The 15,738-nt window shown below is 50.1% G+C and overlaps 1 protein-coding gene across 1 annotated transcript; it reads left to right on the forward strand.

The window, feature by feature from the left end:
* Window positions 1–9,354: 9,354 nt before the first annotated feature.
* Window positions 9,355–10,339, forward strand: LOC125509758. Its single transcript, XM_048674793.1, has 3 exons — window positions 9,355–9,792; window positions 9,877–10,086; window positions 10,176–10,339. The coding sequence occupies exons 1-3, from the start codon at window positions 9,406–9,408 to the stop codon at window positions 10,335–10,337; spliced, it is 759 nt and encodes a 252-aa protein (XP_048530750.1). The 5' UTR covers window positions 9,355–9,405; the 3' UTR covers window positions 10,338–10,339.
* Window positions 10,340–15,738: the final 5,399 nt, after the last annotated feature.

The raw sequence follows: 15,738 nt of genomic DNA on the forward strand, positions 1-15,738 counted from the left end.
GGGCTGACCTAACACAACCGGGTTGGGAGGTCCACTGGTCAAAGCCCGTCCGTGCAAAGTCAAAGGGCTAGATCGCGTGGTCAATCGCTACAGGGTTAGGCGGGACGGGGGCCCTGGGGGGTAGCAATGCCACCGGAGCGTGGCACCGGGCCCTCATACATGCGGGGTGGTGTGGTGGCATGTCTGAAGAGGCGGCACGCGTGTCCGGGGTGTGCCCCCCCTCACGGACGGCGCCGCCGCCGGCACCTGGAGGGGGTAAACGGACGCGTGGGGTCTACACGGAGGGGATCTTGCTGTGGGTCTGGCCCGGATGTTGCTCCAGAGTGTTCCTATGGGCTGACCTAACACAACCGGGTTGGGAGGTCCACTGGTCAAAGCCCGTCCGTGCAAAGTCAAAGGGCTAGATCGCGTGGTCAATCGCTACAGGGTTAGGCGGAACGGGGGCCCTGGGGGGTAGCAATGCCACCGGAGCGTGGCACCGGGCCCTCATACATGCGGGGTGGTGTGGTGGCATGTCTGAAGAGGCGGCACGCGTGTCCGAGGTTTGCCCCCCCTCACGGACGGCGCCGCCGCCGGCACCTGGAGGGGGAAACGGACGCGTGGGGTCTACACGGAGGGGATCTTGCTGTGGGTCTGGCCCGGATGTTGCTCCAGAGTGTTCCTATGGGCTGACCTAACACAACCGGGTGGGGAGGTCCACTGGTCAAAGCCCGTCCGTGCAAAGTCAAAGGGCTAGATCGCGTGGTCAATCGCTACAGGGTTAGGCGGGACGGGGGTCCTAGGGGGGTAGCAATGCCACCGGAGCGTGGCACCGGGCCCTCATACATGCGGGGTGATGTGGTGGCATGTCTGAAGAGGCGGCACGCGTGTCCGGGGTGTGCCCCCCCTCACGGACGGCGCCGTCGCCGGCACCTGGAGGGGGGAAACGGACGCATGGGGTCTACACGGAGGGGATCTTGCTGTGGGTCTGGCCCGGATGTTGCTCCAGAGTGTTCCTATGGGCTGACCTAACACAACCGGGTGGGGAGGTCCACTGGTCAAAGCCCGTCCGTGTAAAGTCAAAGGGCTAGATCGCGTGGTCAATCGCTACAGGGTTAGGCGGGACAGGGGCCCTGGGGGGTAGCAATGCCACCGGAGCGTGGCACCGGGCCCTCATACATGCGGGGTGATGTGGTGGCATGTCCGAAGAGGCGGCACACGTCTCCGGGATGTGCCCCCTTCACGGACGGCGCCGCCGCCGGCACCTGGAGGGGGGAAACGGACGTGTCGGGTCTACACGGAGGGGATCTTGTTGTGGGTCTAGCCCGGATGTTGCTGCAAAGTGTACCTATGGGCTGACCGAACACAACCGGGTGGGGAGGTCTGCTGGTCAAAGCCCGTCCGTGCAAAGTCAAAGGGCTAGATCCCGTGGTCAATCGCTACAGGGTTAGGCGGGACGGGGGCCCTGGGGGGTAGCAATGCCACCGGAGCGTGGCACCGGGCCCTCATACATGCCGGGTGGTGTGGTGGCATGTCCGAAGAGGCGGCACACATCTCCGGGATGTGCCCCCCTTCACGGACGGCGCCGCCGCCGGCACCTGGAGGGGGGAAACGGACGTGTCGGGTCTACACGGAGGGGATCTTGTTGTGGGTCTGGCCCGGATGTTGCTCCAAAGTGTACCTATGGGCTGACCGAACACAACCGGGTGGGGAGGTCCGCTGGTCAAAGCCCGTCCGTGCAAAGTCAAAGGGCTAGATCCCGTGGTCAAACGCTACAGGGTTAGGCGGGTCGGGGGCCCTGGGGGTCGCAATGCCACCGGAGCATCGCACTGGGCCCTCATACATGTGGGGTGGTTTGGTGGCATGTCCGAAGAGGCGGCACACGTCTCTGGGGTGTGCCCCCCTCACGAACGGCGCCGCCACCGGCACCTGGAGGGGGGAAACGGACGCGGCGGGTCTACACGGAGGGGATCTTGTTGTGGGTCTGGCCCGGATGTTGCTCCAAAGTGTACCTATGGGCTGACCGAACACAACCGGGTGGGGAGGTCCGCTGGTCAAAGCCCGTCCGTGCAAAGTCAAAGGGCTAGATCCCGTGGTCAAACGCTACAGGGTTAGGCGGGACGGGGGCACTGGGGGTAGCAATGCCACCGGAGCGTCGCACCGGGCCCTCATACATGCAGGGTGGTGTGGTGGCATGTCCGAAGAGGCGGGACGCGTCTCCGGGGCGTGGCCCCCCTCACGGACGGCGATTACACGGTAGTAGACGTTCTGCGGTAACGATGCGGCGTCAATATTACTAAATACTCGGAGCGCGATAAAATCATGAGTTTTTTTGCACGATGTGGGCACATGTGCTATAGGAACAATGGTATTTTTTCATAATTTTTGGTGATGGAGAAGTATCCGAAAAATTCCCTCTACGCGGATTGCCCTTCGCGCGTCTACGGCTGTGGCCGGCGGCCTCCGGGGGCTAGCATGCCGCCAAATCTTGCGTCGGCGGCCTCTCACAAGTCTGGAAGTGTTGTCGCGGTTGCAAACGCCCGGCACGCGTGTCCGGGGTGTGCCCCCCTCACGGACGGCGCCGCCGCCGGCACCTGGAGGGGGAAAATGGACGCGTGGGGTCTACACGGAGGGGATCTTGCTGTGGGACTGGCCCGGATGTTGCTCCAAAGTGTTCCTATGGGCTGACCTAACACAACCAGGTGGGGAGGTCCACTGGTCAAAGCCCGTCCGTGCAAAGTCAAAGGGGTAGATCCCATGGTCAAACGCTACAGGGTTAGGCGGGACGGGGGCACTGGGGGTAGCAATGCCACCGGAGCGTCGCACCGGGCCCTCATACATGCGGGGTGGTGTGGTGGCATGTCCGAAGAGGCGGGACGCGTCTCCGGGGCGTGGACCCCCCTCACGGACGACGATGACACGGTAGTAGATCCCGTGGTCAAACGCTACAGGGTTAGGCAGGACGGGGGCACTGGGGGTAGCAATGCCACCGGAGCGTCGCACCGGGCCCTCATACATGCGGGGTGGTGTGGTGGCATGTCCGAAGAGGCGGGACGCGTCTCCGGGGCGTGGACCCCCCTCACGGACGACGATGACACGGTAGTAGATCCCGTGGTCAAACGCTACAGGGTTAGGCAGGACGGGGGCACTGGGGGTAGCAATGCCACCGGAGCGTCGCACCGGGCCCTCATACATGCGGGGTGGTGTGGTGGCATGTCCGAAGAGGCGGGACGCGTCTCCGGGGCGTGCCCCCCCCTCACGCACGACGTGGGCACATGTGCTATACACCGGGCCATGTCTCGGAGGGGGGAAACAGCTACCACAGCTTACACCCGGGCACCGGGCCGGTAACTGAACTTTTCACCGTAATTGTCCACTTTCTTAGCACAAGTCTAATGAATACCGGAGCTCACAAATATGCCGTAATAAAAAATGAAAAATATGTCGTAAAAAAATATGCAAAGTACCTATGCCGACGGCTTGGCCGTCGGCATAGATTGACACGTGGCATGTCCATCTATGCCGACGGCTAAGCCGTCGGCATAGGCTTAGCCGTTGGCATAGAAGCGCGCACGCCCACGGATCGATGACGTGGAAAAGGGCCAGGCCTATGCCGACGGCCAAGCCGTCGGCATAGGTTGACCTTATCCGCAGCGGTTCGCCCCCGACCACCCATTCCCCATCTCCCCCGCACCGTCTCCCCCCCGCCCGACCCCGATCCCCACCCGCGCCGCCGCCCCCATCCCATCCCCCACCGCCGCCACGCCGCCCCCACTGCCCGCGCCGCCCCAATCCCCTCCCCCACCGCCACCGCACCGCCCCTCCCCTGCCCCCGCCCTACCCGTCCCTCGCCCCGACCTCCGTCGACCCCGCCCCGGCGGCCACTTCGTCCGTGCCTGCCCCTCCGCCGCCTGCTCTGGTCCCCGACCTCAGTCCCCGCCCCTCCCCCCGAGCCGGACCTTCCCACGGTGAGCTTCCTCCCTCCCTCTCTGTAGATTTTTTTTGATAATTTTGTTGTTGTTCATAGTTATGTAACTAGATGGATGGATGCATAGTTAGTTGATAGATGATTTGATGATAGTTACAAATGTGAGAAATGCAAGAAAAGCAATTTTTTTAACAAGGGGCATGACGTTAGATGATGGGATTTTTTGATGATAGTTGCAAATGTATGATGATTGTTACATGATAGATGATGATGTTAATGATGATAGATGATGATGTTGATGATGTGGATGTTGTTAGAATCATAGATGGTGGATGGATGGAATGTCGGTGAATTTTTTTAGAAACTTTGTTTGTCATATATTTAATGTTAGGTCATGTTGACGAATGTATGTTGGTAAAGTTAATGATAGATGAATGGATGGATGGATGTTGGACAAAATTTGACACTTGACTGAGATGTGATGATCTTGTTATTTTTTTGATACTCATAATGATCTTGATATAAATAATTGAAAGACAAAATTTTGAGAGTTACTAAGATGTGATGATCTTGCTAAAAAAATGATACTCATGATGATCTTGCTAAAAAAATCATAATGATCTTGATAAAATAATTGAAGACAAAATTTTGAGACTTACTAATATGTGATGATCTTGCTAAAAAATGATACTCATGATGATCTTGCTAAAAAAATGGAAGAAAAAAGTTTGACACTTTTACTGAGATGTGATGATCTAAGTTGTTCTTTCGGTGGAATTTGCAGGCGTTGTGGTGTCGCATTTCATCAGAGTGACCGTTGTCTGGCGCGTTGGTCCCCCTGAGCATCCCTCTGCTGTTCGACTACTTCCTCTACAGCCGAGGGTGAGCTACAAGTCCATCTCCTCCATTTTTTCATATCACTAGATTTCATTCTCAAGTCAACTGACGTAACCTAGGCGTCTCCCGTCCGAAAGGGTTGCATGGATAAATATGCATTCAATTGCATATTTATCACCGCAGCTCTTTCGGATTGTCCAGCGTTTTCCACGGACAGCCCGAGGATGTGTAGATTGGGTATGTTCTCCATGTTCTACCCCGTTCCGAGACAGGATTTCGGCGGCGCCTCCCCATTGTTCTCCGGAGCACATTCTCTCGGCTATTTGCCGAGACGTGTATCTGGAGAACAGCGGGGAGGTGCTGCCGAAATTTTGTCTCGGAACGGGGTAGAATGGAGAACGTACTCAATCTACACATCCTCGGGTGGGATTAGGACCCATCTTTACCTATTAGAGATGTAGGTGGATTAAACGCGGTAGAAACTGAAAATTTGATGTGATTAATTTAAGTGAATCCTTAATTATGTTGTGTGGGTTGCAAAAAAGCAGAGGATGGCAGATAATCAGTGGATGTACAGTGGTTTTATCCGTCGGAATCGAGTAACATCAGAGTGGATCGCGAAAACCGATGTGTATTTGAAGGAGATATTCCGTCGTCCAATGAGAATTATCCCACCATGCCCCTGTGCGAGATGTGCCAGACGTCACCGTAGAAATCAGACGGACATGAGTGAGCACCTTCGCACGCACGGATATATGCCAAACTTTGACATGCCGCCGATAAACATAGCCGAGCAGGACCGTGGTAGAGAGGAGGTGATGCGACAACGCATCGATGGATATGAGGACGACGGGGTCAGGGACATGCTAGATGATGTCATTGTTGCAGAAACGGCAAATGCGACACCTTCAGAGAATGAACCGGAGGAGCCGGAGGCAACCGCAAAGGCCTTCTTGGAGGTCTTGGCCTCGTCGAAGAAACCTCTTTATGCGGGTGCGAAAATATCTCAGCTGGATGCCATCTCGCAACTGATTGCAGTCAAGGCTGAGTACGGCTGTAGCCAGAAATGCTTCGAAGCATTCCTGGGAGTATGGGCTAACAGCCTCCCTGAGGGTCATGAACTGCCGAAAAGCATGTACGATACAAAGAAAATCATGAAGGCACTCTCTATGGATTATGAGAAAATAGATGTTTGCCCGAAGAATTGCCTTTTGTTTAGGCACGAGTATGCGGATGACAAGTACTGTAGGAAGTGCGGTTCGTCTCGGTACATTGAGGTGGTCGGTGAGGATGGTGAGAAAAAGCAGCTAACCATCCCCGTTAAGGTTCTTCGGTATCTTGATTTTATAAAAAGACTGCAGCGCCTTTTCATCACGAAGGAGTCTGCCAAAATGATGAAGTGGCACAAGGAAGGTATAAGGTACAATCCAAAAAAAATCATACATCCATCGGGAGGGGAAGCATGGAAGTCATTCGATGAAGAATACCCCGAGGAAGCAGCCGAGGCTGGGAATGTCAGAATAGCCATATCAGGTGATGGGTTGAATCCATATGGTATGTCGTCCAATCCATACAGCTGCTGGCCTGTGTTTGTAATTCCGCTCAATCTTCCTCCCGGTGCCCTAATGCAACGGAAGACCATGTTCTTGTCGCTCATCATTCCGGGGCCTGACTACCCGGGGAAGCAATTGGGTGTGTTTATGCAGCCGCTTGTGGATGCTTTGCACCATTCTTGGTACTTTCCGAGGTTGACATACGACCGGGATCTGCAGAGAAATTTCTTGATGAAAGTTTGGTTGCACTATTGCATGCATGACTTTCCCGGCTATGCTCTATTCTGCGGATGGTGTACAAGTGGTAAGATGCCATGCCCAGTGTGCATGCAGGCTCTGCGAATGATTTGGCTGAGTAAGGGTGGCAAGTATGTAGCCTTTGACCTGCATCGACAGTTCCTCCCTCCAGACCATCCAGACAGGGAAGACAAGAAGAACTTCACGAAAGGCCGGGTTGTTCATGAAGTAACCGAGATTCCAACATTTTCGGGGGCAGATGTTCTTGCTCAGCTAAAAGCTCTCAAGCCTAAAGTCAAAGGCAAAGGCAAAGCCAAAGCCAAAGGCTTCGAGGGATATGGTGAGACGCACAACTGGACGCACATTACCCCCTTCTCGCAGCTTCCCTATTTCAAGGACCTCAAACTTCCTTACAATATTGATGTGATGCACACCGAAAAGAATGTGGCAGAGTCCCTTTTCCACACGATCCTCAACATTCCTGATAAGACGAAGGATAACGTAAAAGCTAGAGCCGATCAACAGAGAATTTGTGATAGACCACGCCTGAACATGAAGCCTCCCACAGGCGGTCGAAAAAACTGGTTCAAGCCAGATGCTGACTTTGTCCTTAAACCGCCAGAAAAAAAGAAGTACTTATCTGGCTGAAACAAATTTTGAAGTTCACCGATGGTTATGCATCGAATATAAGTAAGGGAGTCAATCTTTCAACGGGCAAAGTGACCGGCCTGAAGAGTCATGACTACCATGTATGGATTGAGCGGATAATGCCGGTGATGGTTCGAGGCTATGTCCCCGAGCATGTCTGGCGAGTGCTTGCCGAGCTTAGCCATTTCTTCCGCACGCTCTGTGCTAAAGAAGTAAGTAAAGAGGTGATTGAAAAATTGCATAAGAAGGCACCGGAGTTGATAGTCAAGCTAGAGAAGATCTTTCCGCCAGGCTTCTTTACTCCGATGACACATCTCATTCTGCACCTCGCGAACGAGGTATTGTTGGGGGGCCCTGTGCAAAATCGCTGGCAGTACGGCCCTGAGAGGCAGAACAAGCATCTCCGACGGAAATGTGGAAACAAAGCTAAGATTGAAGCTTCCATAGCTGAGGCAGTTATCCTAGAGGAGGTGTCAGACCTCAGGACATCATACTATCCAGACCATGTTCCCCATCTGCATAACAAGGTGCCTCGATACAATATAGAAGAGCCCAAGTATCAACCCAGGCTCGATCTATTCAACGCGCAAGGTGGGAGGGCTGGGGCCTCGAAATCTTATAACATGCCACGACAAGAGTGGGAGGACCTCATGTTCTATATCTTGCACAACATCAAGGAAGTTGAGGAAGTGTGGATGAGGTAATACCACTACACCATTCCTTTATGTCTTCCACATCATCATGTTTCATGTTCACTTAGTCCCGGTCTAACACCGCTTATCTTTTTTAGTGATTTCGTTCAAGAGGAATGGACGGGAGTGAATCCTCCTACTGAGGCGGAGGCACTTACTCTTCTCCGTCATGGAAACCCTGGACGTAAAAATTTTGTTGCTTGGTTCATGGAGAAAGTAATTTTCCACACTCCCCTATTAAATACCTACTTCAACATTTATTAGTTAACCGAACTAATGCACGCAACAATTTCCATTATACTTGTAGGGAAAAGATCCGAACATATCTATGGATGATGAATTGAGATGGGTTTCCATGGGTTTTGACCCTGCCGTCATGACATGTAAAAAGTATGATGTGAATGGGTATCGCTTCCATACAGAGGAGCACCAAAACAGCCGCCCCGATCCCAAAACTATAAATACTGGAGTGTACACCCCCGGTCAAAATTCAGTAGACTACTACGGAAGGGTACAAAATATATACGAGGTTAAATTCGGCCAGGGGCGTGAGACCCTAAGTCTGCCTGTGTTCAAATGCCGATGGTTCGATCCGCAGGAGGGGGTAAAACATACGCCTTCCATTGGTTTGGTCGAAGTTAAACCATCAACCGTCTATGCCGGAGCCGATCTCTTCATTGCGACTACCCAAGCTACACAAGTATATTATCTGCCTTACCCATGCCAGAAAGTGTATCTAAAGGGCTGGGAAGTTGTGTTCAAGGTGTCGCCACATGGTAAGCTACCAGACCCGAATGAAGACGATTACTACAACATTAACCCCATGACATACGAGGGAGTGTTCTATCAAGAGCAACCTGATGATGATGATGATGATGTGGTTAGAAACGATGACGCTAGACCATTGGGTGATGATGATGTGGACCCAAACGTCGACGATGCACGGAATGATTGTAGAAATACTATCGAGTTCTTCCGGAGCACAGGGCTAGAGCGGACCAGATCGTGTTGCGCCAATGCAAGAAGAAGGCCCGCCAGATGCAGTACGAGGTGCGCTATGTGGCCATCTCCACATACTACCACGACTATCTTGGTGTGAAGATGACCAAGGAAGAAGCGCGGAGGATGGGCATTACCTTGGAGAGGCCCGAGTTCTTGGCGGTAAGTATAAAAGATTTTTCATTATGCTTTCATTATGCTTTCATTACCTTGTGGTACATTATGCTTTATGCTTTATGCTTTATGCTTCCATAACACCAATTTGGACACACCTACATGCCATTATGCTTTTATTATGTAGGTGTGTCCAAATTGGTGTTATGGAAAAGACGAGTCCTGGGCGGCATTGGTGGATCTTTGGTGTGATGAGGCTGGAGCCTGGGCGGCTATGAGAACCCAAAATAAGGCTAACCGAGGGACGGAGGGAGTACATGCTCAGGGAAACCGAAACCACTATCTCCACAAGGCAGTTAATGTATGACTAACCCCATTAAACATTCTTCTTCTTCTATTTACCATCACTTTCTTATGTATGACTAACCTCTGTTTGGTGGTGCAGGAGGAGAAACTGAAGCGGCCGCTCTCACACATGCAGGCGTGGGAGATCGCCCATACGCGGAAGGACCCCAAGCCTGGCGAGCCCAAGTACTACGGCAAGAAGACCGAAGGGAGGAAGAAGGCCTACTCCGAAGCGTATCTGGAGTTACATCCTGACACACCTGACCCCATTGCGGCGCCTCTGGACGACATGGCGGTGGTGAGGATGGGGCCCAAGGAGCACGGTCGGGATGCGGTTCTCGATGCTGTGATCACTCCTAGTATCTCCTACACACAGCTTCGTCGGATCGACCCGAGCCTGAGCCAGCGCACGAGCCAGCCAGTGACTAGTACACAGTCCCTCTTTCAGGAGCAACAATCTGTAAGTATTTTCCCTCTTATCTTCATTTCTCACTTCATTTTCTGCATTTAGTAGTTTTATGAGTTCCATCATGTCATACCGTAGGCCTACATGGAGTACACACGCCAGGAGACCATGGCGTGGCATCAGAGGCTTTATGAACACCAAGTGCAGAGGGATAGCCAGATGCAGCAGGCTTTTCAGGATATGGCGGCCGACAGGTGTCCTCAGTTCCCTACAGCACAATGCCCTCCAGCACAACCAGTGCTGATGAGCTTTGAGGAGTTTGTGGCACAGAACGCTGGCCCCTCGCCGGTTAGTTCATCCCCAATCTATTCACCCAAAGCATGTCATGCCTTTCAACACAGTCATAAATCCCGTGCATATGTCCTTTCAACATGCAGGGAACAGGTGGATCTACCGTTGGCGGTGGTCTTCGCAGCACTCCGGAGACACGGAGCCCGACCACTCCGATCCACGGAGGCGGAGGCGGTAGCGCTGCCGCTAGCACTGATGACCTGGACTTTGGCCGTCTTGGCGGTGACGACCTCCGCGGTGCTCGATGATGCTTGAGATGTCATGGTGATGCTTGAGATGACTTGTGTGTGCTGATGATCATTTAGCTGACTTGTGTGATGATGCTTATGCTTACATTCGTTGATATGCTTATGCTTGTGTGATGATGATCTATTGTTGTCATGATGCTTATGCTTACGTTCGTTGATATGTGCTGCTGATATGTGCTGTTATATATGTGATGTTATCTGAATTGAACTGATTTGAAAACAAACAGGAAAAAGAAAAAAAAATTAAAAGCAAACTATGCCGATGGCTAGGCCGTCGGCATTGGGCCAGCGTGAGCTCCCAGTTGCTGACACGTGGGCACCTATGCCGACGGCATAGCCGTCGGCATAGTTTGAAAATATGCCGACGGCCTGGCCGTCGGCATAGGTACCAACGTGTCAGCAACTGGGATCTCCGTTTGAAGGACTATGCCGACGGCCTGGCCGTCGGCTTAATCTCAGACTATGCCGACGGCAGGGCCGTCGGCATAGCCCTGGCCCACGAGCAGCCGCCGGTCGGCACGTGGCACTTCTATGCCGACGGTCTAGCCGTCGGCACAGTTTTCTGCTAAGCCGACGGCCAGGCCGTCGGCATAGGGGTGCCACGTGGAGACAAGTGGTTGGGCAGACTTGACGGCGGCCGCCGTTAGGCGATAACGTTGCCGACGGCCTTCGCCGTCGGCATAGATGTACGGACACCGTCGGGATAGGTCTTATGCCGACGGCCTTTCTATGCCGACGACCTTTCTGGCTACGCCGACGGATATTTTGCCGACGGCCCTATGCCGACGGGGGCCGTCGGCATAGGCCTGTCCTGACGGCCATTCAGGGCTATGCCGACGGCCCTGGCCGTCGGCATAGGGTGCGATTCCGGTAGTGTCTATTTCCCGCCAATTCGCATGAATATGGGATTCTAAGACACCCAAATGTAACTGAACCTTGTTCACATCTAAACATGCTAGTGTTCATAAGCTGTTTCATGCGCCTTGCCAGAGCAAAAGATCTCACTTTTATGGAAAATGTGCTTTTGAACCAGACAAACTCTCGAATGTGCCAAGCAGTGCATGTTTTCTTCGCTTTTTCAGTGTCATGATCCATAAATAGGATGGTATCATCCTGTTGGGAAACGCAGTATTTCAAAAAATTTCCTACAATCACGCAAGATCTATCTAGGAGATGCATAGCAACGAGAGGGGGAGAGTATGTCTACGTACCCTCGTAGACCGAAAGCGGAAGCGTTATGAAATACGGTTGATGTAGTCGAACGTCTTTGCGATCCAACTGATCAAGTACCGAACATACGGCACCTCCGCGATCTGCACACGTTCAGCTCGGTGACGTCCCTCGTACTCTTGATCCAGCTGAGGCCGAGGAAGAGTTTCGTCAGCACGACGGCGTGATGACGGTGATGATGAAGTTACCGACGCAGGGCTTCGCCTAAGCACTACAACAATATGACCGAGGTGGAAATCTGTGGAGGAGGGCACCGCACACGGCTAAGACAATTGTCAACTTGTGTGTCCTAGGGTGCCCCCTTGCCCCCATATATAAAGGAGCAAGGGGGAGGCCGGCCAGCCCTCATAGGCGCGCCAAGGGGGGAGGAATCCTCCTCCTAGTAGGAGTAGGACTCCCCCCTTTCCTAGTCCTACTAGGAGAAGAAGGAAGGAGGGGGGAGAGAAGGAAGGAGGGGGCGCCGCCCCTTCCCCTAGTACAATTCGGACTAGGCCCATTGGGGGGGGGGGGCGGCCAGCCCTTGGCAGCCCCTTCTCTCTCCCCTAGGCCCAATAAGGCCCATTACTTATCCGGTGGTTCTGATAACCCTTCTAGCACTCCGATATATATCTGGTGACCTCCGGAACTCATCCGGTGTCCAAATATAGTCATCCAATATATCAATCTTTATGTCTCGACCATTTAAAGACTCCTCATCATGTCTGTGATCACATCTGGGACTCCGAACAACCTTCGGTACATCAAAACACATAAACTCATAATACCGATCGTCATCGAACGTTAAGCGTGCGGACCCTACGGGTTCGAGAACTATGTAGACATGATCGAGACTCACTTCCGGTCAATAACCAATAGCGGAACCTGGATGCTCATATTGGCTCCTACATATTCTACGAAGATCTTTATCGATCAAACCTTATAACAACATACGTTGCTCCCTTTGTCATCGGTATGTTACTTGCCCGAGATTCGATCGTCGGTATCTCAATACCTAGTTCAATCTCGTTACTGGCAAGTCTCTTTACTCGTTCCATAATGCATCATCCCATAACTAACTCATTAGTCACATTTCTTGCAAGGCTTGTGCATTACCGAGAGGGCCCAGAGATACCTCTCCGACAATCGGAGTGACAAATCCTAATCTCGATCTATGCCAACTCAACAAACACCATCGGAGACACATGTAGAGCATCTTTATAATCACCTAGTTACGTTGTGACGTTTGATAGCACATTAAGTGTTCCTTCGGTATTCAGGAGTTGCATAATCTCATAGTCATAGGAACGTGTATAAGTTATGGAGAAAGCAATAGCAATAAACTAAACGATCATAGTGCTAAGCTAACGGATGGGTCAAGTCAATCACATCATTTTCTAATGATGTGATCCTGTTCATCAAATGACAACTCATGTCTATGGCTAGGAAACTTAACCATCTTTTATTAACGAGCTAGTCAAGTAGAGGCATACTAGTAACAGTCTGCTTGTCTATGTATTCACACATGTACTAAGTTTCCAGTTAATACAATTCTAGCATGAATAATAAACATTTATCATGATATAAAGAAATATAAATAACAACTTTATTATTGCCTCTAGGGCATATTTCCTTCACATTCGAGTACTGTAAAAAAACTACATGTCATCCAGTAGATGAAGCACCATCCCATTCATAAGATCCTCTAACTTGGCTCATGCAGGGAGAAAGATCCTCCCGAACGAAGGCCTCTCTTTATTTGGAACTATATCCCTAAATTATTGTTAACTTCGATACCAAAACTTCCAGCAGATATGATTCCAACCACTTTCACCAAAGAGGTGAAAATCCTTTCATGTGAAGGGTTTGAAGAAGAACATGCCACTTGAATTTTCAATACATCTCCTCAACGTAAATTTTAAAAAACTACTCCTCCCATCTTTTTTGATGGAGCTCATGAACAATCTTATGCTGAATTAGAACCCCTTCAAGAATGTTTCTGCCCTTCATGAACGCCATTTGGATTGGACGAACCACGTAATCCACAAAAGGATATGTTCTTTCTTTCTTTTTGGTCACCTACCTGTATACTTTGAAACTCACATTTAGGAGGCAAATGTGACCAATTGTTGAATTCGTGTGGCCTATAATTTGGAATAAACTCATTTACCCCCAAAGTTGAGAGTATATAGTGGTAAGTCACTGCTATGAAATGCATGGAATAAATCCATCACTTCATCTTTGATTACCTCCCACATTACCTGGTAAAACTCAGAAATCCATCTTCTACAGGTGTTTTATTATGTTTCATTTGAGAGATAGCCTCCCAAACCTCATTTTCTTCGAAAGGAGCTGTAAGAATTTCATTGTCTGCCACAGAAAGCTAGGTGTCCAAATGCATGCACTGACCAAAATCAATCCAATAATACGTGGGCTATGTTATATAAACTCGATGCAATTGGAATTCAGATTTGTATTATAATGTGATTTCTTGTGATTGTATTTTGTAATTTGGAATTACTATCAGGGTCAAAATTAGTGAGTCGGAATACATGGTACCCGACATCCACAAGAAGCTAGAACGCCGTCAAATGAGACATAGTGATAGACACAAGTTCTTACTATTATTGTGTCGAGGCACAAGCTTTGTCTTTCACGAAACAAATGACACATTACATTTTGCAATGGAACGAGTAAATTGTACTCATAATATTCCTTCTAGGTTAGCTAAGAGTTAGAATACCTCAGAAACTCATCTCCGGCATTTCTTAATGGGTGGGTTCATATTTCTAGTGAACACAATCTCTTTTTTGTGGCAAACTTCTGAACACAATCTTCTTAATCTCCCCATAGCATTACATTGTTACCCTTATAATTTTAATATATGTGTAAGTATGTACCCACTAAGAGGTTAAATATTGTATCTCCTTGCACACTTGTGTTTTTTGCCATATACTATCTTCTTGTGGCATCACTTGGCTATTTATTATGAGGAAGCATAGATGCAAGAATGTAAATTAGAGTATTGACTAATATAACAAGAAAGTCCAAAACTATATTTTCTTAACCTTTTTCAAATCTTCGAAAGAACCAGTTATGATGTTGAGTACTAAAGATTATTCCACATATATTATCTGACCATCACTTTCTTTCATTTGCCCTTCTGACAGCTATTGAGTTACTGGAGAAATACAAAGTGCAAGCCATCATTGGTCCCCAGAAATCATCAGAAGCTGTGTTCATATCAAATCTTGGGAATTTAACCCAAGTCCCCATAGTATCATTCACAACAACAAATCCCTCTCTCACTTCTGATAGTAGGCCGTATTTTGTACGAGCAACACTGGATGACTCGGCTCAGGTGAATAGCATTGCCTCGCTTGTACAAGCCTATGGATGGAGAGAAGTGCTGGCAATATATGAGGACACTGACTATGGGAGAGGCATTCTACCATACCTCATTGATGCACTTCATGAAATTGATGCCCACATTGCACATCGCAGTGTCATCCCTTTAGCGGCAACAAATGAGAACATTGTGCAAGAACTCAATGGGTTGATGGCAATACAAACAAGGGTATTTATTGTTCATATGTCATCCACTACGACTTCCCTTCTTTTTACCAAGGCAAAAGAGGTAGGGATGATGAACAAGGGATTTGTGTGGATCGCCACAAATGGAGTGGCAAACATCATCGACTCACTCAATCCAAGTGTCATTGAGGCAATGAATGGTGTGCTAGGAGTAAGATATCATGTTCCCAGATCACAAGAACTTGACAACTTATCCATAAGGTGGAACAGAATGTACCAACACGATAACCCGGAGGAGTCACCCTTTAATAAACTAAGCATTTTTGGACTATGGGGCTATGATACGGTATGGGCATTGGCACAAGCAGCAGAAAATGTTGGGATATCCGGTGCTAGAAATAAGCAACCATGGTCCATTAAAAACTCCACATGCTTGGAATCAATGGTTATTTCCACTAAGGGTCCTGAACTCTTAAAGGCGGTCGTACAAAACAAATTCAGAGGTTTAAGTGGTGACTTTGACCTTACAGGCAGACAACTTAAAGTTTCTGTGTTCCAAATAATAAACGTGGTTGGGAGAGGTTGTAGAGAAATCGGGTTTTGGACTATGAATAGTGGACTTTCACGGCAGTTAAAGCAAGAATACTTCGAAAAGACAGGA

Source organism: Triticum urartu, chromosome 5, assembly GCF_003073215.2.
Source record: "Triticum urartu cultivar G1812 chromosome 5, Tu2.1, whole genome shotgun sequence".
Classification (NCBI taxonomy): Eukaryota; Viridiplantae; Streptophyta; class Magnoliopsida; order Poales; family Poaceae; genus Triticum; species Triticum urartu.